This window comes from Anomaloglossus baeobatrachus, chromosome 1, assembly GCF_048569485.1.
Source record: "Anomaloglossus baeobatrachus isolate aAnoBae1 chromosome 1, aAnoBae1.hap1, whole genome shotgun sequence".
NCBI classification, from domain to species: Eukaryota; Metazoa; Chordata; class Amphibia; order Anura; family Aromobatidae; genus Anomaloglossus; species Anomaloglossus baeobatrachus.
Window position 1 is genome coordinate 86,240,541 of NC_134353.1, and position 26,024 is coordinate 86,266,564.

General features: G+C 49.1%; 1 protein-coding gene across 4 annotated transcripts in view; it reads left to right on the plus strand.

Annotated features, from left to right (window-relative positions):
* The window catches only part of CPEB2 (cytoplasmic polyadenylation element binding protein 2), a 156,267-nt gene that overhangs the window by 43,145 nt on the left and 87,098 nt on the right, over window positions 1-26,024 (plus strand). For all 4 annotated transcript variants that reach the window (XM_075346894.1, XM_075346896.1, XM_075346895.1 and 1 more), the window contains exon 3: window positions 22,012-22,102. In XM_075346894.1, the coding sequence (XP_075203009.1) occupies window positions 22,012-22,102 (91 nt within the window). The remainder of the gene's footprint in view (window positions 1-22,011; window positions 22,103-26,024) is intronic.

Below are 26,024 nucleotides of genomic sequence, written 5' to 3' on the forward strand. Positions count from 1 at the left end.
TCCCAAGTGATATATAATCCTCCCTAGTGATGTCTAGTCCTCCCAGCCCTCCCCCAGTGATGTCTAGTCCTCCCAGCCCTCCCCAGTGATGTCTAGTCCTCCCAGCCCTCCCCAGTGATGTCTAGTCCTCCCAGCCCTCCCCAGTGATGTCTAGTCCTCCCAGCCCTCCCCAGTGATGTCTAGTCCTCCCAGCCCTCCCCAGTGATGTCTAGTCCTCCCAGCCCTGCCCAGTGATGTCTAGTCCTCCCAGCCCTCCCCAGTGATGTCTAGTCCTCCCAGCCCTCCCCAGTGATGTCTAGTCCTCCCAGCCCTCCCCAGTGATGTCTAGTCCTCCCAGCCCTCCCCAGTGATGTCTAGTCCTCCCAGCCCTCCCCAGTGATGTCTAGTCCTCCCACCCCTCCCCAGTGATGTCTAGTCCTCCCACCCCTCCCCAGTGATGTCTAGTCCTCCCACCCCTCCCCAGTGATGTCTAGTCCTCCCAGCCCTCCCCAGTGATGTCTAGTCCTCCCACCCCTCCCCAGTGATGTCTAGTCCTCCCAGCCCTCCCCAGTGATGTCTAGTCCTCCCAACCCTCCCCAGTGATGTCTAGTCCTCCCAGCCCTCCCCAGTGATGTCTAGTCCTCCCAGCCCTCCCCAGTGATGTCTAGTCCTCCCAGCCCTCCCCAGTGATGTCTAGTCCTCCCAGCCCTCCCCAGTGATGTCTAGTCCTCCCAGCCCTCCCCAGTGATGTCTAGTCCTCCCAGCCCTCCCCAGTGATGTCCAGTCCTCCCAGCCCTCCCCAGTGATGTCTAGTCCTCCCAGCCCTCCCCAGTGATGTCTAGTCCTCCCAGCCCTCCCCAGTGATGTCCAGTCCTCCCAGCCTTCCCCAGTGATGTCTAGTCCTCCCAGCCCTCCCCAGTGATGTCTAGTCCTCCCAGCCCTCCCCAGTGATGTCTAGTCCTCCCAGCCCTCCCCAGTGATGTCTAGTCCTCCCAGCCCTCCCCAGTGATGTCTAGTCCTCCCAGCCCTCCCCAGTGATGTCTAGTTCTCCCAGCAATGTATATTCCTTCCAGCCCTCCCCAGTGATGTATATGCCCTCAGCATCTCCTGTGATGTATATGCCCTCAGCATCTCCTGTGATGTATATGCCCTCAGCATCTCCTGTGATGTATATGCCCTCAGCATCTCCTGTGATGTATATGCCCTCAGCATCTCCTGTGATGTATATGCCCTCAGCATCTCCTGTGATGTATTTACAGCAGTCCCAGCTGACACAAACGTGGAAAAACAGTTGTGAGAAGCAATAAGATCAATATTGAATAATATAGCCGCACCAAAAACAAGAAGCTTCAGCCGCCACGATGAGTTAATTGTTTGACTAAGTATAGCAGGGTAATTTTAAGTTGATAGTTTTGTGCGGCCCCCGAAGGTTGGTAGAAAATTCCAAATGGCCCTCGGCATTAAAAAGGTTCCCCACCCCTGCTCTAAAGTTTCCTGCCCCCCTTGTAACACACCGCTCCATTCCCGTAGAACTAAAGCCTCCAGTTTTGTGTAGACTGCGCTCGGGAGCTTCTGTCGCCCCCTTTATGGCCGGCTCTGTAGTGTGTTATGTAACAGTCATTTTATGGTGCGGAATTCCCTACAACAAACCTAGACAGCGCTGCCGAATTGTGAGACGGCCCCCGTAACATTCAGAAATCAGAATGCGAGGATGGGCAGAAAAAATTGTTCTTGTGTTTTTGTTTTTTTTTTTCTTTTTTTTTTCTGGTAACTGCACAATCAAGCCATGTTCACACTGCATTGTTTGCGTTTTTTTTTTTTTGCAGGTCAAATCTGTACTCTTATCAGTAAAGTAGTTGCTTACATAAAGCAGCTATTTGCTCCATTTTTTGTTGCGGTTTTTTTGGTGCATATTGAGTCATTGTTTTACAGTACATATTTAATAAAGTCTGGTTTTATTCCCCAAAAAATGCAGCAAAAACGTATTGGAGCTTTTTTTTTGTGTATTTTTTTTTTAATTTTCTCATTGCTTTTTATAGGTGGAAAACTGCTGCAATAACGCTGAAAGAATTGTCATAAACGCTGCAGTTTTGTAATTCAGTCAGATTTCTGAAATCTCATTGCTTTTGCTGGTACTGTATAAAGAGCAGCTTTTAATTTGCAATAAAAATGCTGAATAAAGCTGCAAAAATGCAACGTGTGAACATAGGCTTAAAGGGAACCTGTCACCAGATTTGGGGTCTATAAGCTGTGGGCACCACCAGTGAGCTCTTATATACAGCATTCTAACATGCTGTATATAAAAGCCCAGGCTGCTGTGTAGAATGTAAAAATCACTTTATAATACTCACTTAGGGGGTCTGTATGGTGCAAATTGGTCAGATGGGTGGCGCTGTTCTCTGGGATCGGAGCCTCCTCTTTCGGCCATCTTAGTCCTCCTTCTTCTGAAGCCTGGGTGCATGACTCGTCCTACATCATACACCCTCACCGGTATTGAGGTCCTGTGCAAGCGCACTACAATATTTTGATCTGCCCTGCTCAGGACAGATCAAAGTGCGCCTGCGCGGGACTTCAATGCCGGCCTGTGTGTATGACGTAGGCTTCAGAAGAAGGAGGACAAAGATGGCCGAAAGAGGAGGCGCCGGTACCTGAGAACGGAGACATGTCCGAAACCGGTTTTGCGGGGGGGTTCGGATAGAAGCCCTGATGGGACCATGGGATCACGGAGACTGGTATGCAGGGTGAAAGCGGCCTAAGACTGGGGTCACACGACTTGTTGTTTTTTTTCTTTTTTTCTTTCAGTGTTTTTTTCCCACACATATTTTCACTGTTGAAAACCATTTTGCAGCAGATTATGAGTACATGTTTAAGAAAGTTAGTTTAAGGCCCTGTGCACACTAGAAAATGGAATTTTCTTAAGAAAATTCCGGACCCTCTGAAAGATTACCGCACCTGTGGTAAAAATCCACAGCAAACCGCATCCGAAATCCGCATGCGGCTTTACCGTGGTTTGCTGCATATTTACTGCGCTATGTCCCTTCATTATTTTGATAGCACAGGGAGATACTCTTCTGTTCCCGCTCCTTCTGTCCGTGGTGCTGAAGTCTCCCGTGATGCTCTGTCCCGTGCGGCTGTCTCCGGCGCTCTGCTACTTACCTGTCGGCTGTGCAGTGCATAACTGCATATGCATGAGCCGGCCTGGAAGCAGGAGACCAGCGTCCGGAAGCAGATCAGCGGTGACTTCTGTCAGCTGATGTGCAGTGACAGCTGAATCCTCCACCTGTCACTACAAAGCACATAAGTGAAGTCACCGCTGATCCCGCGCGGCTCACTTCACTTGTGGCCGGACCCTCACAGTGAGCAGTCATGGTCTATGGCGCTCGCTATGAGTGTCAGGTGTAGCAGAGCTGGAAGCGTCGTGGGACCTCGTGTGGATTACGTCGGACCTGGAGGTCTGTTATTGGTGGGGTTAATAAAGTGGTGAAAGAGCGGACTTTTTTGACTTTTATTTCAAATACAGGATTTTTGGGGTGTTTGTGTTTATTTACTTTTACTTACAGTTTAGTGATGAGGGGGTATCTCATAGACGCCTGCCATCACTAAACTAGGACTTAGTGGCAGCTATGAGCTGCCATTAACTCCTTATTACCCCGATTGCCATCACATAAGGGTAACGGGAAGAGGTGGGAAGAGTCCCGTGACTGTCGCATCTAATGGATGCGGCAATTCCGGGTAGCTGCTAGCTGATATTTTTAGACTGGGGGGCTCCCCAGCCTGAGAATACCAGGCCCCAGTTGTGAGGCTTTATCACTCTGCTGTTTTTTTTTTTCTTTTAATTTATTTATTTTACTTTATGCTATAGACCCGCCCACCGGCGGCTGTGATTGGTTGCAGTCACACAGCTGTCACTCAGCATGGGGGCGTGTCTGCCTGCAACCAATCACAGCCACCGGTGAGAAAGGAAGGCATGACTACGTTATGAGCCTAATGAGCGGCGGCTCTGGAAGATGAAAGAGCTGCCACGGGAGCAGTGTGACAGCCGCCTGGTGATCGGGGAGTATGTAGCGCTTGCTCCTACCCCTTTGCGTCAGACTCTGTTCCCCATAAACTTTATATGGGAGCAGCACCTGGCCAGATACCGGGGATCAATGCTCCGCCGACCCAGAGTCAGCGAGTGATCTGACAGCCCTCAAACGCAGGGACCTGCGGAAAAGAAGTGACATGCACATTAATTAATTCCACAGCGGAAATTCCGCAGCAAAACCTGTTGGTGAAAAAAAACGCAGTGTGCGCACAGCATTTTTTTTTTATCCCCATAGGTTTTGCTGGAGAATGACTGCAAAAATGTTATAAACATTTTCTGCAGCATTCCTTCAGCGAAATCCGCGGCAAATCTGCAGCGTGCGCACAGGGCCTTATTTAGGAAAAATGCAGAAAATCTGTTTGCTGCGCTTTTTTTGTTTGGTTTTTTTTGCACGTCCTCTTGCTTTCTATGGATGAAAAAAAGCTTCAACAATGCAAAAAATGTTGGCATGTTGCAGATTTCAAAAACTCTGCAGTTCTCACGTTCCATCAGGAAAATAAAACCAAGCGTCCGCACGAGATTTCGGAAATCTTACAGCTTTTCTTCCCACTGTAAAAAGCAGCTTTTAATTTGCAAAAAAAATGCTGCAGTAACGCTGCATGTGAACATAGCCATATTCTGTCGTTTGTTTGGTTTTTTTTTTTTTGTTTTTTTGTTTTTTTTTGTCTTGCCATAGAAGCCTATTAGAGGGAACCGCACCAAAAACGCATAGTTCTACTGTGTCTTTAAAGGGAACCTGTCAGGTGTAATATGCACCCAGAGCCACAAGCAGTTCTGGGTGCATATTGCTAATCCCTGCCTAACCGTCCCTGTATCTAGTAGCCTAGATAAAGAGATCTGTAGAAAAAGTATTTCTAAAGATGCTTTATGATATGCTAATGAGCGCAGGGACTAGTCGCAAGGGCGTTACGTCCCTTGACTAGTCGGTCCACTGTATTATACTCACCTGCCGTCATCTTCATCTTCTTTCACTGCCGCTCAGGTCGGTCGCCAGTGATTTGTGTCCTGCCGACTGCTCTAGTGTTTCACAACTCAATATAAGTCTAGGAGAGCCTTGTTCTGGCTCTCGTAGACTTAAAACCACATCGCTAGAGTGGTGCTTTAAAGATCCATTATTCATGCACATATTATCCGCAGCCATTGGATGAGACTTTTGAAATCTCTTCCACGTTGCTGCTACTGTAATCCATGGCAGCTTGCTGATGGGAATATTCCACAAATTCTTTGTTTGAACAAAACCTTTAGGTGAAGGGTCAGAAGGTTTTTACTGCTTAATAGGGGGAACATAAGTGCAAAAAAAAAGCAGTAAAAAAAAACCCAAACCTGCTTGTTTATGGAAAAAATAGTGGGCTTAACCGTATACGTTTTTGACCATGGCACGACTGCACCGCCAAGTCATAAGCTTACATAACAGCACAACGTGATAACATTATGCACAGGGTCCCATAATTTGGACACTTTCTCTTCATTTGGGAAAGTTATCCCCTTCTACTTTACTTGAATTTTAGACATTTTGACATTTGGACTTGTTTTTGCAGAGGTTTTGGTGTTTTGGGTCTATTTTTTGTTTGCGAAAGTAGAGCGGTTCACCGCCAAAACAAGAAGCGGGTGAAATTGAGGGGATGCAGTCAGCAGGCACCCAACAACAAACAAGGTTCTCATAATCACAGGGAGTAGGTTCCATCTTTTCAATCAGTGCGAAGGCAGCTAGGACTTTGTATAAGGCCTGGCCAAAGGGAGCAGGTTCCATCTTTGATTTAGAGCTGATGCAGCCAACCCAGGGACAGCGCCCTCAGCCCTACAAACCAAGCACAGCGCCTTAGCCCTACGCCCCAGGGACAGCGCCCTCAGCCCTACGCCCTACGCCCCAGGGACAGCGCCCTCAGCCTTATGCCCCAGGGACCGTGCCCTCAGCCCTACAAACCAAGCACAGCGCCTTAGCCCTACGCCCCAGGGACAGCGCCCTCAGCCCTACGCCCCAGGGACAGTGCCCTCATCCCTACGCCCCAGGGGACAGCACCCTCAGCCCTACGCCCCAGGGGACAGCGCCCTCAGCCCTACGCCCCAGGGGACAGCGCCCTCAGCCCTACGCCCCAGGGGACAGCGCCCTCAGCCCTACGCCCCAGGGGACAGCGCCCTCAGCCCTACGCCCCAGGGACTGATGTAGTTCTTGGTGAGAATGAGTGTGACACCCGTGCCATAGAGTGACTGTAGACTTGTAGCCTAAGGCCGGACAAACCCTTTAAATTTGACCTATGATACTCTTAAATGTTTTCTTTTGCATTTGTTAAATTGTTTTGCCCGATTTTAACATCAGATGAATTGGAGAAAAAGGAAAATTAGCAGATGAAAAGCGGAAGCTGTAGTGGGTACAGAGGCGATAGCCTTGCCCAGTCCCTGGCACAACGAGGGAAGGGGACATGAATCGGTGAAGGGCATCCTCGCTGCCTCTGCTCAGCTCAGTTGTTTTTGGATTATTTGCCTGGATGGTTTTTCAGAATTTCGACTGTTTGCTTCTTGCTTGGTTGCTTTAAATGTGCAGTAAAAACCTTTTTGTTTCCAGAGGGACAGAGAGATGAATATTTCATGGCAGGACGATCAGCGCGGTATTTATCTGCTGGTTTTCAGCGTGCGGGGGGTTTCGCAATCTCTTGTTTGAAAGAGGCATTATGTTGGGCAATACTAGCGGCTGGAGGCTCAGTAAGGGTCCGAGCCCACCACCAATGTTACTCACATTCTAGACACAGCGTAAACTAAGGTGCGGTAATTCTACAGCGTCAAAAACTCAACTGATCCTAATCGCGGGACGAAGCCCAACACCAGTATGGTGCCGGTGTGGAGGAGATCTCTCCGGTGCATGGAAAGTGCTTGTAGCCCAACACCGGTGTGGTGCCGGTGTGGTGCCGGTATGGAGGAGATCTCTCCGGTGCATGGAGAGTGCTTGTTGCCCAACACCGGTATGGTGCCGGTGTGGAGGAGATTTCTCCGGTGCATGGAAGGTGCTCAAGTTAAAGGAAAAAAAATAGGGACGTTGGTGGTGGGACAGATTAGGAGTTCTGCCCCATTAACCTTTTGGCTGCCGCACAGGACAGCTGGCGGGTGTTGGCACGAGCTGTGACGGTAGCAGGTGTGTGATTAATTGTGGCATCAGCACCGGTAAAGCTATTCAAACGTGATACGACATATTTATGGGTTTTTCTTGGCTCGATTTTTTGTTTGTTCATTTTATGGCCATTTTATCATCATAAAACTCGTAATGATGGCGAAATTAGACCCGGATGATTTGTGTGTCCATGGTGAGCCCACGTACCGTATCTACTAACCCCGCCAGGTAACGGTATGGGCAGTAGGTACATTTACTGGTTAGTATTACTGTTGTACAGTGTGTACATGGAGCTATAGGACCATCTAACGCTCTGGACCTCTGATTTTACAGAGCGCTATACAGTGCATCTTAATAACCCATAAGGGGGACCACGGGTGCCGCCAAGCGGGGTCCTTATGAATGGCTCCTCCATTACCATGAATACTTGTCTTATGCCTCTTCTCCTACTTGTCTTTTCATCTGTTTCTAAAAATGTGACAGCCATTTTGACTACCAGTATACGGGCAACCATGGGTTGTCAAAAGGATTTCTAGGACTCTTAAGTAACACACTTAGTCTATTAGATGCCTGTAATGCAGAGGCTTTCAGCGTCCGGACAGTGGTGGTGACACTCCGCTCCTGCTGTTTTGTGGACGGATCTTTGATAACTATTGGGCTTTTTGTTAATAATTATCCTTTATGGGCCCAATATATTCTTAAGGCTATGTGCGCACACTGGGTTTTGTGCGTTTTTCGGGTGCCGTTTTAGTACCAACACTTCACGCTTTTCCTTCCCCAGCAAAATCTATGAGATTTCATTTTTGCCTTCTTCACGTTGCAGGTTTTTTTGTGGTGACTGTGGAGACACAGGGCTCATTGGGTGCTCTCGTCCGCTGGCCCGGTCACTTTTAGAAAGACCGCATGGCCCAGGTCTCATCCCAACTGAATGCCCGACCTCCTTACCCGTGGGCGGAACACTACTCAGACAACACAGGGTGAGGGAATCACAATATTAAGACTTGATTGGATCCCCAAAATATTAACGGCATATGGCACATAACCAGCAAAACACACAAATGTAACAGGCAATAGAGTCTCACCCTTCCGCTGGCTCACCAGGGATTAGAATGTCCGTGCCTCAGAGCTTCCAGGGCTACTTACTCCAATCCAGCAGCACCACGTTTTTGGCGGGCACCCACCGAGAATGGAATAACGCCAGATTTAGGAAGCTGGCTGAGGACCGCAAAGTCTGTAGTCAGGTGACGGGATTGTCCCAAGCTGGATTCCTTCCTTAGGTAGTCCTTGATAGCTCAGCCGAATCCTTGCATTCGATGCTGAAGTCCATGTAGTATTATAATCCAGGTTCGGTTATGGCTTGCCAATCGGATTCGCAGGTCCTAGATTGGTATCATGTAGCAAGAGTCTACCCGGGCAATGGACAGTCCTCCTTCTTATACCCCTGAGCTCTCCATTCAGACCATTGGAGTCTTCACAATTGGTGGATAAGACTGGTCTCTTATTGGCTAGATTTCAAACCATATACAAAATATCCCTAGTAGTAATGGTCTCTGGCAGAGACAAGGGAGACACTGCTAAGTTACATCGCATCTAGCAATACACATAGTAATACAATGGGAGGTTCGCATAATTGATTTGTCTGGGTATCTGACCTTCACTGCCCAAGGCAATTACATGAGTCAACAAGAACTTTAACACTAGACTCCTAAAGACCCAGTCACACACAACGACTTACCAGCGATCCCGAAAACTATGCGACCTGATAGAGATCGCAGGTAAGTCGCTGGGAGGTCGCTGGTGAGATGTCACACAGTCAGATCTTACCAGCGATACAGGAACAATACAGGTCGGAGTAGCGACCTGTATAACGATCTCAGCAGTCACTGTGACCCTGTCTCACAGTGTCAAACACAGCGATGTGTCCTGCCCAGCAGGACATCATCTTTGAAGAAAATGGCCTGGACCATTCTGCAACGACTAGAGATCTCACAGCAGGGGCCTGATCACTGGTAGATGTCACACATAACGAGATTGCTAACCTGATCGCTACTGCGTCACCAAACGGTGACTCCGCTACGATCTCGCTAGCGATCTCGTTATGTGTGATGGTACCTTAAGTCTTGTAGAAAAATGAGGGGCGTATCCCCCATTTATAAACAAACTATCATCATGTCTGGCTGAATTTTAAGAAACTTAACCCCTGCTAGGCACTAATAGTCCATGTCGTCACAGTGACCACAATGATGCAGCATGTCAATTCTTTTTGCGCTTTGTCCCTGCATTTCGGAGGACTCTGGGTCAGCGGGGGTTTGATACCTGGTATCTGGCCAGATGCCTGTCCCCATATAAAGTCAATATCAGCCAGCAGCCGCCCGGAATTCCAGCATCTATTCGATGCGACAGTCCCGGCACTTTAGCTGAGTCTTCCTGATTGCCTTGGTGCGGTGGCAATCGGTGTAATAAGGGAATTAATGGCAACCCATGTAGTCCTCATGTAGGAGTTTATGTACAGCCCAGCGGAGGTGGAGAGGTGGATATAACATTGGTGCAACCAGGGGCACAAGAGGTAAGGAGGCTCATCACCACTTCAAAAGAAGGTGTAATGGTGCATTATGATGAGCTATAGGACTACAAAGGGTCCATACTGTTCTCACACAGGGGCCCCTTTCTATCTGTGTCCGTCAGTGCAGACCGGACCCCCAATTATGGCACTTAAAGTTCCTAGAGCCCTTTATCACAAACTGGAAATCATTTCTATATGGTGCACAATATAACAAGGGATGGAGGCCCTAGGGCAGCACCTTGACTTTTCAGTCCTGTGGTCCTCGGCTCAAAGCCCACCAAGGACATCTGCAAGGAGTTTGTATGTTCTCGGGGTTACTCTGGTTTCCTCCCACCTTCCAGAGACATACTGATAGAGAATGCAGATTGTGAGCCCCGATAGGGACAGGGATGATGTCTGTAAAATGCTGTGGAATTAATGGCGATAAATATAATCGAGGAAAATAAACAATAGAGGAATATACAGCATTTTCTTTATCAAGTGTTGGTATTTTAAGGATGTGCTTGGTGGGATCCCTCTGGTCTTAAGAATAAAGGGGCCTTAAAGGGAATCTGTCAGCAGGTTTCTTTGCAATGTAATCTGAAGACAGCATGCTGCAAGGGTTAAGACATAGAATTCAGGGCTGTCTGTCTTATCAAGGTCCTATCTGTTGTTTATTTGCTATAGTAGTACAACCAGTAGGACTTATCATTGCTGGACTACAATGTCACGCACACGGCTGTCCAGTACACTCCCTCTGATTCCTCACTATCAATACTCAATCTCTATAGAGAGTCTGGTGTGGACGGGAACAGCTCTCTCAGCTCTGCTACATGGCTAAATCTACATCAGATGCAACAGCCCCGTGCTTGGTAGACCGACACACCTCTGCCGTTATTACCAGCTCAATGTCTATAAATATTTTCCATAGAGAGCCTAGTTGGGTGGGGTTTGCTTTCTCAGCTCTGCTACATGGCTATATCTAAACATTCCTCAGCTCTGCTACATGGCTATATCTAAACCTTCTGATTGTGTAAGAACAGCTGCACCTAGTAATCTAAGTGATACATTGTTGGATTCAGAATCTTGTTGCCTTCATCCTGCTGCTCTCAGATGAGGTAGCAAAAACCTGCTGACAGATTCCCTTTAAGTGACACAGCCGTATATCAATATATTAGAGCGGTGTCCCTTTCTCAAATCAGAGCTTTACTGATCCCTAGTGCTATGCCGTCACTTTAGCAGACAGGAAAACCCTATGAGGATTCATACCTCATGGCTGTGTAATACCGCCATGTGCATTAGACTTTTGAACAGGTTTTTTGAGCTTTTAGCCATATTAGTAAAAGATGTATATAGGTCGGGCGACTCTGCCCTGCCACCATATCCACTAGACTGGGAGAGATCACTCGCCAATCACCAGTCACCGGACCCTGCAGACCTTCAGTGGCCGCAGCCGTAAGACGACTGGTAATTGGGACGTCATTGGGGGCGGCGGAGGCAGATTTTGGGGATAAGCTTGTTATCTTTATTTCTTTTTATCAGTATCCCTGACTTAAAAATAGAAATGGAAAACTTGTCCATTGATGACCGATGCCATTAAAGTGAATGGAAGCTGCAGTACCGGAGATCGGCCACCACACAGTGTAAGGCGCTGTTCTTTTTCGGTTCTGGTATAGTTTTAGTTGGGCGTGCCAGGAGTGTTGGACCACCGTAATCTGGTATTGATGATCTTTCTTATGGATAGGTTACTATATAAATCCGGGTAGCCCCTTTTATTTTGTTGGCTTGGATAGCAAGGAGTTAATTGTGCACATTTGGAGTGATAAAATGACAAAATCTCCCGATATTGCTGTATAGAACTAAAAGCCAGTGTCATTTCCATCTAGAATTAATAGACATATTTTGTGCCGGGGGATGAACCTCTCCAAAGCCTCTTAATGTGTAGATTTGAGCTGTAAATGCTCTCCCATATGTTGCGGCGCTCGTGCTATTTTGGTCCTGGTAAGTAAATATGGATGCTTGTGCTGTGCCGTTCACCTTGAGCTGTCCTTCTCCCCTGGTTCATTCATCTGCAGCGCCCCTCCCTCTGCTGCAGCCGGCACTGCTACGTGGGCACTGTGTGCTGCCTCAGCCGGGGTCATGGCACACACCGAATTATTCATGTCCTGCCGTCACCAGACGCACAAAATAAAGGAGTTCAGGGGGCTCCTGTAACCCACAGAAAGACCAACCCAAATCACAGCAGAATGTGGAATGTCACAAGATTGCCCGTGCCGTCACCCGCCGTGAACGCACAATCAGAAGGGATTCACAGGACGCCGGCCAGACAGCGCCACACTTACTAGGAGGTCGTGTGTGGTATTGCAGGTCACCATTCACTTCAAGGGAGACACAACCTCGTCATAGTGAGGAGCTGATTTTAGAAAAAAAGCAGCCATGTTTTCTAATCCCGAACATCCCTTTTTATTGCAGGTTTTACACATTTTGCTTTTTTTTAGTGCAAAACACTGTAAGTATGTGTTAGCATGAAGTGAGTAGGATGAAACACACCCCAAACAATGCTTTAATTTACCCTTTTTGGAATGTGGTATGCTCAAAGTGCCGTCATTATGTTATGCAATTTTCAATATATTTCTCTATAGGAAACAATAATCATGAAGGAAATGTGTGTGAAAAGAAAATGCTGCACAAAAACACCTAGTGTGAATGTACCCTTAGGCCTCATTCGGACAGATTTTCCTCAGTGGGTAGATGCGGGCGTCACACGGTACGATCTATCGTGTGATCGCACAATCGATCGTACCCGCCCCCGTCGTTTGTGCGTCACAGGCAAGTCTCTGCCCGTGTCGCACAAAGTCGTTAAACCGCCGTCACACGTACTTACCTGCTGAGCGACCTCGCTGTGGGCGGCGAACATCCACTTCCTGAAGGGGGTGGGACGTTCGGAGTCACAGCGACATCACATAGCGGCCGGCCAATAGAAGCGGAGGGGCGGAGATGAGCGGGACGTAAACATCCCGCCCACCTCCTTCCTTCCGCATAGCCGGCGGTCGCAGGTAAGCTGTGTTCATCGTTCCCGGGGTGTCACATGGAGCGATGTGTGCTGCCCCGGGTACGATGAACAACCGGCGCAGAGAAAAATAAACGTTTTTTTTTAAAAATAAACGACGTGTAAACGATACATGATTTGTAACCGATTTGCGATCGTTCTGAGACGCTCGTAGGAGTCACACGAAACGACGTCGCAAACAATGCCAGATGTGCGTGACGAAAACCGTGACCCTGACAACATATCGCACGATAGATCGTCTCGTGTGACGCCCGCATAAGTGTCTGGTTTTAATAAGGTTTTTCTCTTTTTTTGCATACAAAAATATATCTCAAACAAAAACGAAAAACTGACTGAGCACAGATGACATCGGAATGCAGTTTGTTTTTTATTTATTTTTTTTAATAAACAGATCAGTAGATTTTCATTGGCGAGGTTGAACCATGACGAATAGTGATGAGCAGGCACTACCATGCTCTAGTACTCAGTACTCGTAACTAGTGATGAGCGGGCACTACCATGCTCGGGTGCTCGGTACTCGTAACTAGTGATGAGCAGGCACTACCATGCTCTAGTACTCAGTACTCGTAACTAGTGATGAGCAGGCACTACCATGCTCGGGTGCTCGGTACTCATAACTCTTCTGGGAAATGTTCCGAAAAAATGCTTGAATTCCTCATTGACTTCCATTATACTTGGTACATCAATCGCACGTGTCCGAGTATCCAACTTCTCATTATGAGTACGGAGTACCCAAGCATGGTAGTGCTCACTGATCACTAGTTTCGATTGCCGAGCATAGTAGTGCCCGCTCATCACTAGTTATGAGTACCAAGCACCCGAGCATGGTAGTGCTCACTCATCACTAGTTACGAGTACTGAACACCCGAGCATGGTAGTGCTCACTCATCACTAGTTACGAGTACCGAGCACCTGAGCATGGTAGTGCCCGCTCATCACTAGTTACAAGTACCGAGCACCCGAGCATGGTAGTGCCCTCTCATCACTAGTTACGAGTACCAAGCACCCGAGCATGGTAGTGCCCGCTCATCACTAGTTACGAGTAGTGTTGAGCGGACCTGGATCGGCAAAATCCGGATCTGCAAGGTTTGAGCGGCAGATCAGAGTCCGACTCAGACGCGGGATTCCGAGTGCACGATCCGGATCCGTTTTTTTTCTTTTCTCGCTCTCTCTCGTCCCCGGATTCCGCTTCCCATTGACATATATGCGGCCGAACTCCGGATCGGATCCAGACTTCTTGCTCAAGCCGCCAGACCCCGATTATTCACTATCCGCTCAACTCTAGTTACGAGTACCAAGCACCTGAGCATGGTAGTGCCCGCTAATCACTAGTTACAAGTACCGAGCATGGTAGTGCCCGCTTATCACTAGTTACGAGTACCGAGCATGGTAGTACCAACCTGTAACCCTACATGTTTTCCTGTATCCTGTAGGGGAAATGCCAGGTAGTCCCAGAATTTCTCGAGAAATTGTGAATTTTACAGTATCGACCCTCATAATACAAGTGTAATATATGGAGTGCGCCTGCGCCAACCATGGCAGAATATGGGTAATATCTCGTATAGTCAATAAAAGCAAAATATCGGAAATTCATGTGGCTATGATGGTAAAAAAGAATATGTCAAAGGAATTCTCCCTATGTTTCCGCTTGGGTTTCCTCCAGAATATGCTGATGGGTATATCGGTCCTAACGTAGAGTGTTGACTCTGGTCAGTATAGAGATCCTTAGTGATCTCTGTCCTTCTAAGGCTGAGTTCACATGTCCAGTAATCCTCCGTTAGAGTGGATCCTGCAGAGATCCATTGGCAAAAAAGTTCTGTAAACATAACTTTTTTTGGACCATTGTTAAATAAGTGATGTCTGCCGAATCCGTTTTTTATAACATTGGAGTCTATGGAGGACGGATCCGGTAACGGATTGCTATTTAGCCATCTGTTATTCTTTGCATTTGTAACGGATCCTTTTCAAATGGAAGATATAGGAATCTGTTAACGGATCCATTCCCCATGTTAAAATAAGGGATCTGGCAGATGGATCTCTGCAGGATCCGTTCTGACGGATGATTACAGGCCATGTGAACTCAGCCTTACGCTGTTGTCTGTTCTCGGCACAATCTCGGGTGTCACAGCGCTGTATTATTATAGTGACCTTCATTTCCAAACGAATCATTAGATGGCTTGTAATTAGATGGCTGTGATTGCTGTGGGCACGGCCCGGGCCTCGGTGCACGTTATATGGGGCGCTGACTTGTAATCTTCCACTACAATGCCCCTCTGTACTGCGCACAGCCGAGGGGGGCGCACAGCGGACTTAATAAGGATAATCTGATTATCGTTCTTTGAAATTCGATTCCAGCTCAGAAATTGTTGCCTTCAAGTTCAATTTAACTTTTCCACTCAGCGGCGGCTTCTTAAATAAAGGCTTTTAGGTTTATATACTGCACGTCATTTACCTTCACACCGTATACCGTGCCCTGGGAAACACCGCTATGGGGCTGTTTATATCTGCGTCATGGTGTGACCGACCAATTCCAAATAGATCCCAGTAATTTCAGATTTCTGCAATTTTCATCGCAGGAACAGCCTTGCTTGCCGCGCAGAAACAGCCTTGCTTGCCGCGCAGGAACAGCCTTGCTTGTTGCGCGGCAACAGTCTCTTGCTTGTTGCGTGGCAACAGTCTCTTGCTTGTTGCGTGGCAACAGTCTCTTGCTTGTTGCGTGGCAACAGTCTCTTGCTTGTTGTGTGGCAACAGTCTCTTGCTTGTTGCGTGGCAACAGTCTCTTGCTTGTTGCGTGGCAACAGTCTCTTGCTTGTTGCGTGGCAACAGTCTCTTGCTTGCTGCGCGGCAACAGTCTCTTGCTTGCTGCGCGGCAACAGTCTCTTGCTTGCTGCGCGGCAACAGTCTCTTGCTTGCTGCGCGGCAACAGTCTCTTGCTTGCTGCGCGGCAACAGTCTCTTGCTTGCTGCGCGGCAACAGTCTCTTGCTTGCTGCGCGGCAACAGTCTCTTGCTTGCTGCGCGGCAACAGTCTCTTGCTTGCTGCGCGGCAACAGTCTCTTGCTTGCTGCGCGGCAACAGTCTCTTGCTTGCTGCGCGGCAACAGTCTCTTGCTTGCTGCGCGGCAACAGTCTCTTGCTTGCTGCGTGGCAACAGTCTCTTGCTTGCTTGTTGCGCGGCAACAGTCGCTTGCTTGCGCGGCAACGGCCTTGCTTGCTTGCTGTGCGGCAGCGGCCTTACAAACATGGCCTAGGACTGTGCACATCAACTACGGGCATTAGAAAGTGTTTGCCAATCTGTGGTTTTCTAGCTGTTGTGAAATCCAGAACCGCAAAGTTATGTACACTGACTGTTTGGCGAAACGTTTAGCACCTGAGGGTTGCGGTGAACCCATAAGCACACTCTGTGCAACTATATAGACCCTCCTTCATATACACAATTTTTTCCCCATTGATGAACCTTGGCATGTGTTTCCACATGTACAGCACACAAACCCAAATATATTTGTGTGAACATAGCCTAATGTTTCTAAAGGAAGAATATCTCCATGAAATTCAATGAAGCATACCGTGAATTAAAAAGATCTGACTTTTGTAGGGATCCGTGCTTTCTGGCAGTGGTACACATAGGCACAGTTCTTATGACACGGGAAGGTTTATTAAAGTTCATAACATCTCCAGCATAATGTAAAAATATACAGCCTAACACCGGCAGAAAGGAAGCAAAAAAGAAACCTAAAACAGTCCATACGATAGGAGAAGCTCAACTGTTCAGTCACACGTCCGGCTTTCTCTCAAGTTCACTTTGAACCAAGTCTGAACCAAGAGGTCTTTCCACCTCTAAAGCCTGCTTTACACGAGTCGATCTATCGTGCGATTGCACGAGTGATTGCACCCGCCCCCGCCGTTTTTGCGTCACGGACAAATCGCTGCCTGTGGCGCACAAACTTGTTTAACCCCCGTCACACGCACTTACCTTCCGGATGACCTCGCTGTGGGCGATGAACGTCCACTTCCTGAAGTGGGAGGGACGTTCGGCGTCACATCGACGTCACACGGCAGCCGGCCAATAGAAGCGGAGGGGCGGAGATGAGCGGGACGTAAACATCCCGCCCACCTCCTTCTTTCCATTAAGCCGGCGAGTGCCGTGGGACGCAGGTACTCTGTGTTCATTGTTCCCGGGATGTCACACGGAGCAACTTGTGATACCTCGGAAACTATGAACAACCTGCACCCATGAAAATAAACGATATTATGAAAGTTAACGACGAGTACACGACTCACAATTTTGTGAGCGATACTACGTCGTCACTCAGAGGTGTCACACGAGACGATGTAGTGCGCTATGCCGGATGTGCGTCACAAAAACCATGACCCCGACGACATATCGCACAATATATCGTCTCGTGTAAAGCCCGCATTACACTCGGAACGTCCTTGTTCAGTTTTTGATGTAGTCTGGGCAGGGATAATCTCCTGGTGCTAAAATGATCATAGTAAGTAAACATGGAGCGTGATAAGAGATACACACTGAAATCAGTGTTCTAACCCCAACGGCATGCTGTCTTCAGATTACATAGCAAAAACCTGCTGAAAGATTCCCTTTAAAAAGTCCTTTATCCTCTCTACTTGTACAGACTACTTAGCTCCCCAGCTGACTTGTGCAGTCTCCATTCAGAAAGACTTTCTCCCAGCTGCAACTGACCTTCTCAGAGAGACTCACTAAGGCCTCCTTCACACGTCCTTGTCTCCGGTACGTGTTTGGTCCCTTTCCTCACATGCCGTAGACACCGGCACACATAGACCCATTAAAATCAATGGGTCTGCACTCACGTGCATGTTTTGCTATGGACTGTGTGTCTGTGTGGAGCATACGTGTGCTTCACACGTAGACATGTCCATTTTTCTCAATCATCACGGGTGTCACACGGACCGCACGGATGTGATCCGTGTGACACACATCAGAAAAAACACACGTGTCTGTAAAATAAAAAGAATTTCTACACTCCCCTCCTCCAGCACTGCTGTCTCTGCCGCTGCTGTCACTTGCTTCCGACCCCCGCTTACTATGCTCATGAATATTCACTCCACTGCGGGCCAGAAGCAGCAGCAGCGGGGAGTGGGCAGAACTGGAGACCGTAGATCAGCACCACGGACAGCAGCGCCAGGGACAGGTGAGCAGAAAGTTCCCATTCTCCATGTGTAATCACAGATAGCACACGGAGAACACACGTGTGCCATAAACACAGCACACAGAGGGCAATACGCACCTTTGACACGTCCGTGAAAAATGTGCGTGATTTTCAGACGTGTGTGCCCACGATCAGTGTTCACAGCGTTTTGGATGCAGCATGCTTCAACTGTGTCCAAAACACTGCATTGTACAGTACAAGCACAGTGGATGGATTTCTAGAAATCCCGTGCCCACTTTTCTTGTTTTTTCGGCAGCAAACACTGACTTGCGGTGCGACTTTCCGAGCCGCAGCATGTCAGTTGTTTGCTGCGGAGTCGCAAGCGTCCTTCTCAGGGAGAACAGAAGAGAGAAACCACAGCGCCCCGAACCCGAATCATGGACACGAGCAGCTGCCGACTCCTGTAGAGAAGACTTACGTCCCCACAGGTCAGCACCCGCCGCATCCAGGACGCAGAAGGTCCTGATCGTGGGCACGTTCCCTTAGGGAACACAAGCCTGGATCTATATAAAACCCTGCAAGTGCATTCTAATTAAGACCTACAAAGCTAGGATTTAACCCTCATCACACTGACCTTCTATACTTTTATGTAAGATTAAAATTACAGTATGACCCCACAGCATCTGCACCACATATGTCTGCAACATTTAGATTGAAAGTAGACCTTTCTTTAGTTGGAGCATGTTAAACTGAGGACATCATGTACTAACAGCTGCCGACATGAGGAAAACATAGATTTTTACTTTTCATTTCTCCTCTCCATTAAAGAAAACGTAACTTGTAACGTTTAGGTTCTAATTTATGTTATGGTTCAATGGGCGTTACCAATGATTTGTCCCTGGGGGCATGTACTTTCTCCCCTGCATGAGTTGATCAATCAGAATCCGGTGGTATCATGCAGGGGAGAAAAGAACACGCCCGTGTCTCCCCACTGATCTCTGCTGCTACTACCGTGCTTCCCCGAAAATAAGACCTCCCTCGAAAATAAGACCTAGCAGGAGTTTTCAGGGATGCTTAAATATAAGACCTCCCCTGAAAATAACACCTAGCCACGGTCAATAATGAAGTGTCATGCAGCAGTAAAAAAGTTAAAGACACTGCAGGACACTTCATTATAGACAGTGTACACCCCCTAAAGAAAGAAGAGAGAAGACCCCCCAGATCATACTCACCAGATGCCGACCAGGAGCAGGGGAGCACAGAAAGGTCCTGCGGCGGAACACGCACATCACACATCAGATCACACACACTACAGATCGCATCCGCACACTCACCACATCCAGCGATATCTCTTGCTTCTTGGCGCCGATACTGTGCCGTGCAGTGATTTTCCAGGACCCGTCGGAGGATCACATCGCTGGAAGCACATGGTATCTCTGGATGTTGTGTGTATGTGTGTGCGATTTTACCGTTATGTGCGATATCGTAAGTGTGTGTGAGTGTATGCGATCAGATGTGTGTCGGCAGGAGGCAGAAGAGCACAGCTGCTGGGAGCGCCCACCAGAGAGCACAGAGAGGAATTTGGTGTGTGTGTGTGGTGTGTGTGCGCGCGCGCGTATGCTGTCTGATGTGTGACTGTGTTCTGATGTGTGAGTGTTGGTCAGACACAGGGGAGCCCAGTTGCAGGGAGATCACAGGGAGGAATGATGTGGAATGTGATTTTTGTGGTGGGGGGAACTTACCCCCAACCATGTCTCCTCGAGAATAAGACACCCCCTGAAAATAAGACATAGTGCTTTTTTCAGGGCAAAAAATAATATAAGACAGTGTCTTATTTTTGGGGAAACAGGGTATGTAGAGCAAGAATGCCCAACCTGTGACTTTGAAAGCCATAAGTGGCTCGTGGGCCTGCACATTTAAATGGTGCAATCTCATCTTAGGGGTACTTTGCACGCTGCAATATCGCAAGCCGATGCTGCGATGCCGAGCGCGATAGTCCCCGCCTCCGTCGCAGCTGCGATATCATTGTGATAGCTGCCGTAGCGAATGTTATCGCTACGGCTGCTTCACATGCACTCACCTGTTGTGCGACGTCGCTCTGGCCGGCAAACCGCCTCCTTATTAAGGGGGCGGGTCGTGCGGCGTCACTGCGACGTCACACGACAGGCGGCCAATAGCAGCGGAGGGGCGGAGATGAGCAGGATGTAAACATCCCGCCCACCTCCTTCCTTCCGCATTGCCGGTCGGGACGCAGGTAGGAGATGTTCCTCGCTCCTGCGACTTCACACACAGCGATGTGTGCTGCCGCAGGAACGAGGAACAACATCGGACCGTCGCTGCAAGGTAATTATGGTTTTCGCCGACGCTACACCGATGATATGATTACGACGATTTTGCGCTCGTTAATCGTATCATCTAGGCTTTACACAGTACGATGTCGAGAGCAACCCCGGATGTGCGTCACTTTCGACATGACCCCACCGATATCGCACCTGCGATGTCGTAGTGTGCAAAGTACCCCTTAGACCTTTATGATGGTGGATATGCTGTACATGTTTCCATGGGATCTGCAACTATCTTGAGAAGCAGCCCAGCGCCGGTGGAAGTGAAGGAATGGTTGCGTATTTTCGGCTCTGACTATTTTGAAAACAGCTGAGAATAGACCACATGGATAGACCGGGGACGGATGGAGAGGAATGGTGCAGAATCCACAAGTCAAGATTAGAATTTTATTAGATTTTATACAAAAATGTTAAAAATAAATAAGTGGTTTAGAAAAAGTGATAGACAGCCGGGTGACCCAAATCAGAGGATTGCAGAGGATTGAGCGTCTTCTTTTCTGCTACACATCCCCTTTCCTGTGTTTACGCTAGAACTATAAAACCTGAATGATATATCCAACATTTTTAAATATATCCACTGTTATATATCACATTAAAGGAAATACCAAATTCTTCTACAATATCGCAGCGTGCCATTCCGTGATATCTTCCCTTTGATCCCACTTCATCGGTGTTTTGCATCCTATAGTAATGCGATCCTGACTTGGTGCTTCCTCCCTGTTATAAATAGCCATTCGCACATACGCCATATGTTTAAGAGAGGATTTTTCCACCGGATTTAGTTTGCTGTACGTATATTTGAACCAGGCTGACAATTTATTTACTGGCAGTCAGAGGTCTGCGGTCTATATAGGGGCCCAGCTATAAGGTAGATTTATTTTTTCAGAACTCTTACCCTATAGATAGATATAAAAGATGTGTGTATCCTTTATATACTCTCCTGTGAAATAGTAATGGCTTTATTATTATTATTATTATTATTATTAATTTTAATAGCGCCATTTATTCCATGGCGCTTTACAGTGAAAGAGGGTATACGTACAACAATCATTAACAGTACAAAACAGACTGGTATAGGAGGAGAGAGGACCCTGCCCGCGAGGGCTCACAGTCTACAGGGAATGGGTGAGAGTACAATAGGTGAGGACAGAGCTGGTTGCGCAGTGGTGTACTGGACTGAGGGTTATTGTAGGTTGTAGGCTTGTTGGAAGAGATGGGTCTTTAGGTTCCTCTTGAAGCTTTCCACGGTAGGGGAGAGTCTGATATGCTGAGGTAGAGCGTTCCAGAGTATGGGGGAGGCACGGGAGAAATCTTGTACACGATTGTGGGAAGAGGAGATAAGAGAGGAGTAGAGAAGGAGATCTTGTGAGGATCTGAGGTTGCGTGCGGATAGGTACCAGGAGACTAGGTCACATATGTAAGGAGGAGACAGGTTTTGGATGGCTTTGTATGTCATGGTTAATGTTTTGAACTGGAGTCGTTGGGCGATGGGAAGCCAGTGAAGGGATTGGCAGAGTGGCGAGGCTGGGGAATAGCGAGGGGAGAGGTGGATTAAGCGGGCCGCAGAGTTTAGGATAGATTGGAGGGATGCAAGAGTGTTGGAAGGGAGGCCACAGAGCAGGAGGTTGCAGTAGTCGAGGCAGGAGATGATGAGGGCTTTATCAGCTTCTGACTGGCATTGTGCTGCATGGAAGCCCAAATACCACATTATACAGTATGTAATCTACATAATACTTAATATTAATAAAGATCTGTTCTCTTATAGGATCGTAGCCGAATGTACGACAGCTTGAATATGCACTCATTGGAAAACTCCCTCATTGAAATAATGAGAGCCGAACATGATCCCCTAAAAGGTGAGTAGATGTGACGTCACATATGGTATACCGTTACTGTCTGGTGGCTTATATGTTAATATGTTGTCAGGTTTCATGTTGATTACACAGACTCTGGCTCATCTAAATGGTGGCCGTGTAATTCTACATTTGCCCTGGAGGGAAAATTGGCAGGTTGTCTACCATGTCCACTGACAAAATAAGCTGTTTTGCTGAGGGTATCGTAAGGGATTATCTGTGAGGAGACATATTGATTTTTAGGTTTAGATTGGGGCCACACGAGCGAATGGCATCCGATGTGAGTGCATTGGATGCGACTCTCTGCTCCCGCTGTGCTGCGAGTGTAAGCAGAGTGTCATGCCATCTTGTGATCGGATCACAGCTGCGGAGGAAAGGAATGGTTTGATCTCTCTAACTCCTCCATTGCCAGCTGATGTGATTATCGTACTGCACTCCGGTGTCATCCCAGTGCAATGCAATGTTTCACTCGCACACACAGACTTGTATGGGTGCGAGAGAAAACTGATCGGATTCCACCCACAGCATGCTACAACTGTTTTCGTGGTCCAGTTAGGGCTGAGAAAATAATTGCAGATTGGAATGACCCCACTGAGTAACATGGGTCCGAGTGGAATGTGATATTTTTCTTTTTTGCATTCCATTCAGACTGTTTTACTCGCCGTGTATCCTAGCCCTTAGATGCAAGTATGAGGCATTTGGTTTAGCTATCCTGCAGTTCCCTGATCTCAAAAAAAGTGGCGGAGGCTCTTAAAGGGGACCAACCACAATGATATTCAAACTTAAGCTGGTGCTATACTGGCGCTATCAGGCTGATTCTATACATACCTTTAGTTGTGAGATCGGATGTATACTATATGACATACAGGCAAGCAAAGTTTGTGAAATGCACTGTTATTTGATTGATAGTAGCTACAGAATATCTAATAGGTGGGTCGGGTTTTGCTAGTTATTCCCGCCCCTGGCCATCCACATGTGCTGTTGTCTCCTTCCCGGGTCCTGTACACTCTGCACATGGTTCCCAGGAGAACACCTAAGATGCGCGCACACACCGGCCCTCCTCTTGAAGGGCTGGTGCGCTATTTCCAGGAAATGCCTTTCAGCCTATGACTGAGAGACACTGTGTATTTAAGGCATCCTCCCATTAGGGGAGGTGCCTGCGCAGCACATTTAGTTAGCATACTAGTTTGCTAGCTAGTTATCAGGTCCTGTAACTGCCTTCCCATACCTGACTACCCCTGCCATACGCACCATTCCTTTCCATACCTGCCTATTCAGCCGGCCTCAGTCACCCCGTTTGTACCTGTCTATACCTGAGTCTGTCTCCTGTCCTTGGGGTCAGCTGCCTCAGGTCACTTCCCTGGGAGTGGTATCTGGCGTCCGCCTCGATGTGGGTGCTTAGTTAAGCTCCTCATACTAAAGGGTAAGCCCAGGTCCCGCCTGTGGTCCAGTGGGTCCACTAATCCTGCTCACTGCCCCTACACTGGCCAAGAGTGTTACAGTAGCACTGTTTAAGGCCACAGAGTGTGGTGCCAGGACCAGCCGCGAGTCTCCTGATCTGGACTCAACAGGGTCATAGGCATAGATAAGGCTTTTGAGATCGGGTCATGAGACCTGAGATAGGTCCGCACTGTAAATGTTGGATGTGTGAAGGAGAGCGGTTGTCGTGAGAAAGCAACTCCTTTAGGAAACTGCTTATTATAACATAATTAATTCCTATATGATGCGCTAAGTACTCTCTGCTCAAGCAGAATAGCAATTACACTGCGGCATGGAGGCTTGGCAGGATTTAATCCATGCAGCTCCATATCCCATTGCAGCGGTAAGCCTAGTTATGGATGAATTTGTCAAGGTGGCCAAGCTTTACACCTCTGTCTGTTCAGCACCGCCTCAATTGTTCCATCTGGAATATTCCTGCATACAGCACTATGGTTGTGGTTCTCTGGCAGCTTCTTTCTGTCCACTGACGGCTCTCTCCCTGTGTATAACTAGTCTCCCTTCTTCTAAAGTATCGTGTTTTTCGTTTTATAAGACTCCCCCCAAATTTAGAAATAAAAAAGGTAAAAAAAAATAAAAATGGGGTCAGTCTTATACTCCGGTGTTCTCTTACCGGAGGGGGGTAGCAGTGCTGGTGAAGCGGGGTCACAAGAGGCAGAGGTTGTGCTGACAGCCGCAGCGGGTCTGTGGTGTCAGTGGCGCCAGCCGCGGCGGGTTAGTGGTGCAGCAGGCCGGTGCGGTGTGTCCCAGTCTGTCCGCGGTCTCAGTTCAAATGATGGCGCCTGGAGCGGAGCATGCGCAGATGGAGTCCTCATCCAAGAGCTCCATCTGCGCACGCGCTAACTCCCGGCTCCAACATTTGAAACTGGGACTGCGTACACACTGGGACACCTGCCGCACTTACACCCGCCCGCATAGAGTGGCAGCCAGCAAGCCACCCACCCACCTGCACCGACAGGCTCCCGGCCGACCGCCCGCCTGCACCGACAGGCTCCCGGCCGACCGCCCGCCTGCACCGACAGGCTCCCGGCCGACCGCCCGCCTGCACCGACAGGCTCCCGGCCGACCGCCCGCCTGCACCGACAGGCTCCCGGCCGACCGCCCGCCTGCACCGACAGGCTCCCGGCCGACCGCCCGCCTGCACCGACAGGCTCCCGGCCGCCCGCCCGCCTGCACCGACAGGATCCCGGCCGCCCGCCCGCCTGCACCGACAGGATCCCGGCCGCCCGCCCGCCTGCACCGACAGGCTCCCGGCCGCCCGCCCGCCTGCACCGACAGGCTCCCGGCCGCCCGCCCGCCTGCACCGACAGGCTCCCGGCCGCCCGCCCGCCTGCACCGACAGGCTCCCGGCCGCCCGCCCGCCTGCACCGACAGGCTCCCGGCCGCCCGCCCGCCTGCACCGACAGGCTCCCGGCCGCCCGCCCGCCTGCACCGACAGGCTCCCGGCCGCCCGCCCGCCTGCACCGACAGGCTCCCGGCCGCCCGCCCGCCTGCACCGACAGGCTCCCGGCCGCCCGCCCGCCTGCACCGACAGGCTCCCGGCCGCCCGCCCGCCTGCACCGACAGGCTCCCGGCCGCCCGCCCGCCTGCACCGACAGGCTCCCGGCCGCCCGCCCGCCTGCACCGACAGGCTCCCGGCCGCCTGCCCGCCTCCACAGGCTCCCGGCTGCCCGCACGCAGCCACAGGCTCCCGGCCGCCCGCACGCAGCCACAGGCTCCCGGCCGCCCGCACGCAGCCACAGGCTCCCGGCTGCCCGCACGCACCCGGTCGCCGCACAGACAGCACTTCCGGTAAGGTACATTCAGATTTTAAGATGCACCCCTGATTTTCCTCCCAAATTTTTGTTTGGGAGGAAAAGTGCATCTTATAATTCGAGAAATACGGTATGTTTTTCTTTGAAACGCCCCAGCATTTCAGAATCACGAATAAAAGGTTGAAATCATACCGCCACAGTGTGATTCATGCTGCCCATGTATTGGTCAGCATGTATCAGCTGTCAGGTTCCCTTTAAAGGGAGTCTGTCGGCACAAAATGACTGTTCAGACATAGCACAGGCACTCTGTGCACCCATGGTGTGGCGGAGAAACTCTACCCTTTCCCGACTACCGTGTTTCCCCAAAAATAAGACAGTCATATAGTGTTATGTTTGCCCTGGAAAATGTGCTAGGGCTTATTTCCTGGAAAACACGGTACTTCTTTTTTGTTTTTGTGTTTTTTGTTTTTTTTTGGTTTTTTTACATGTATCTTCGGCCTCCTCTGGCTCCTGTAAAGTTAGAGCTGTTAATCACGGGAGTCTGTCGATTAAAGGGAGCCTTTCAGCACAAAGTAAATGTTGAAACCAAGCATAAGTGTGGCGAAACCTTTAGTGCATCTTTCCACTCACATGTTTTCCATCCTCCTTTGTCTGGTTCACGTAACTCCATATCT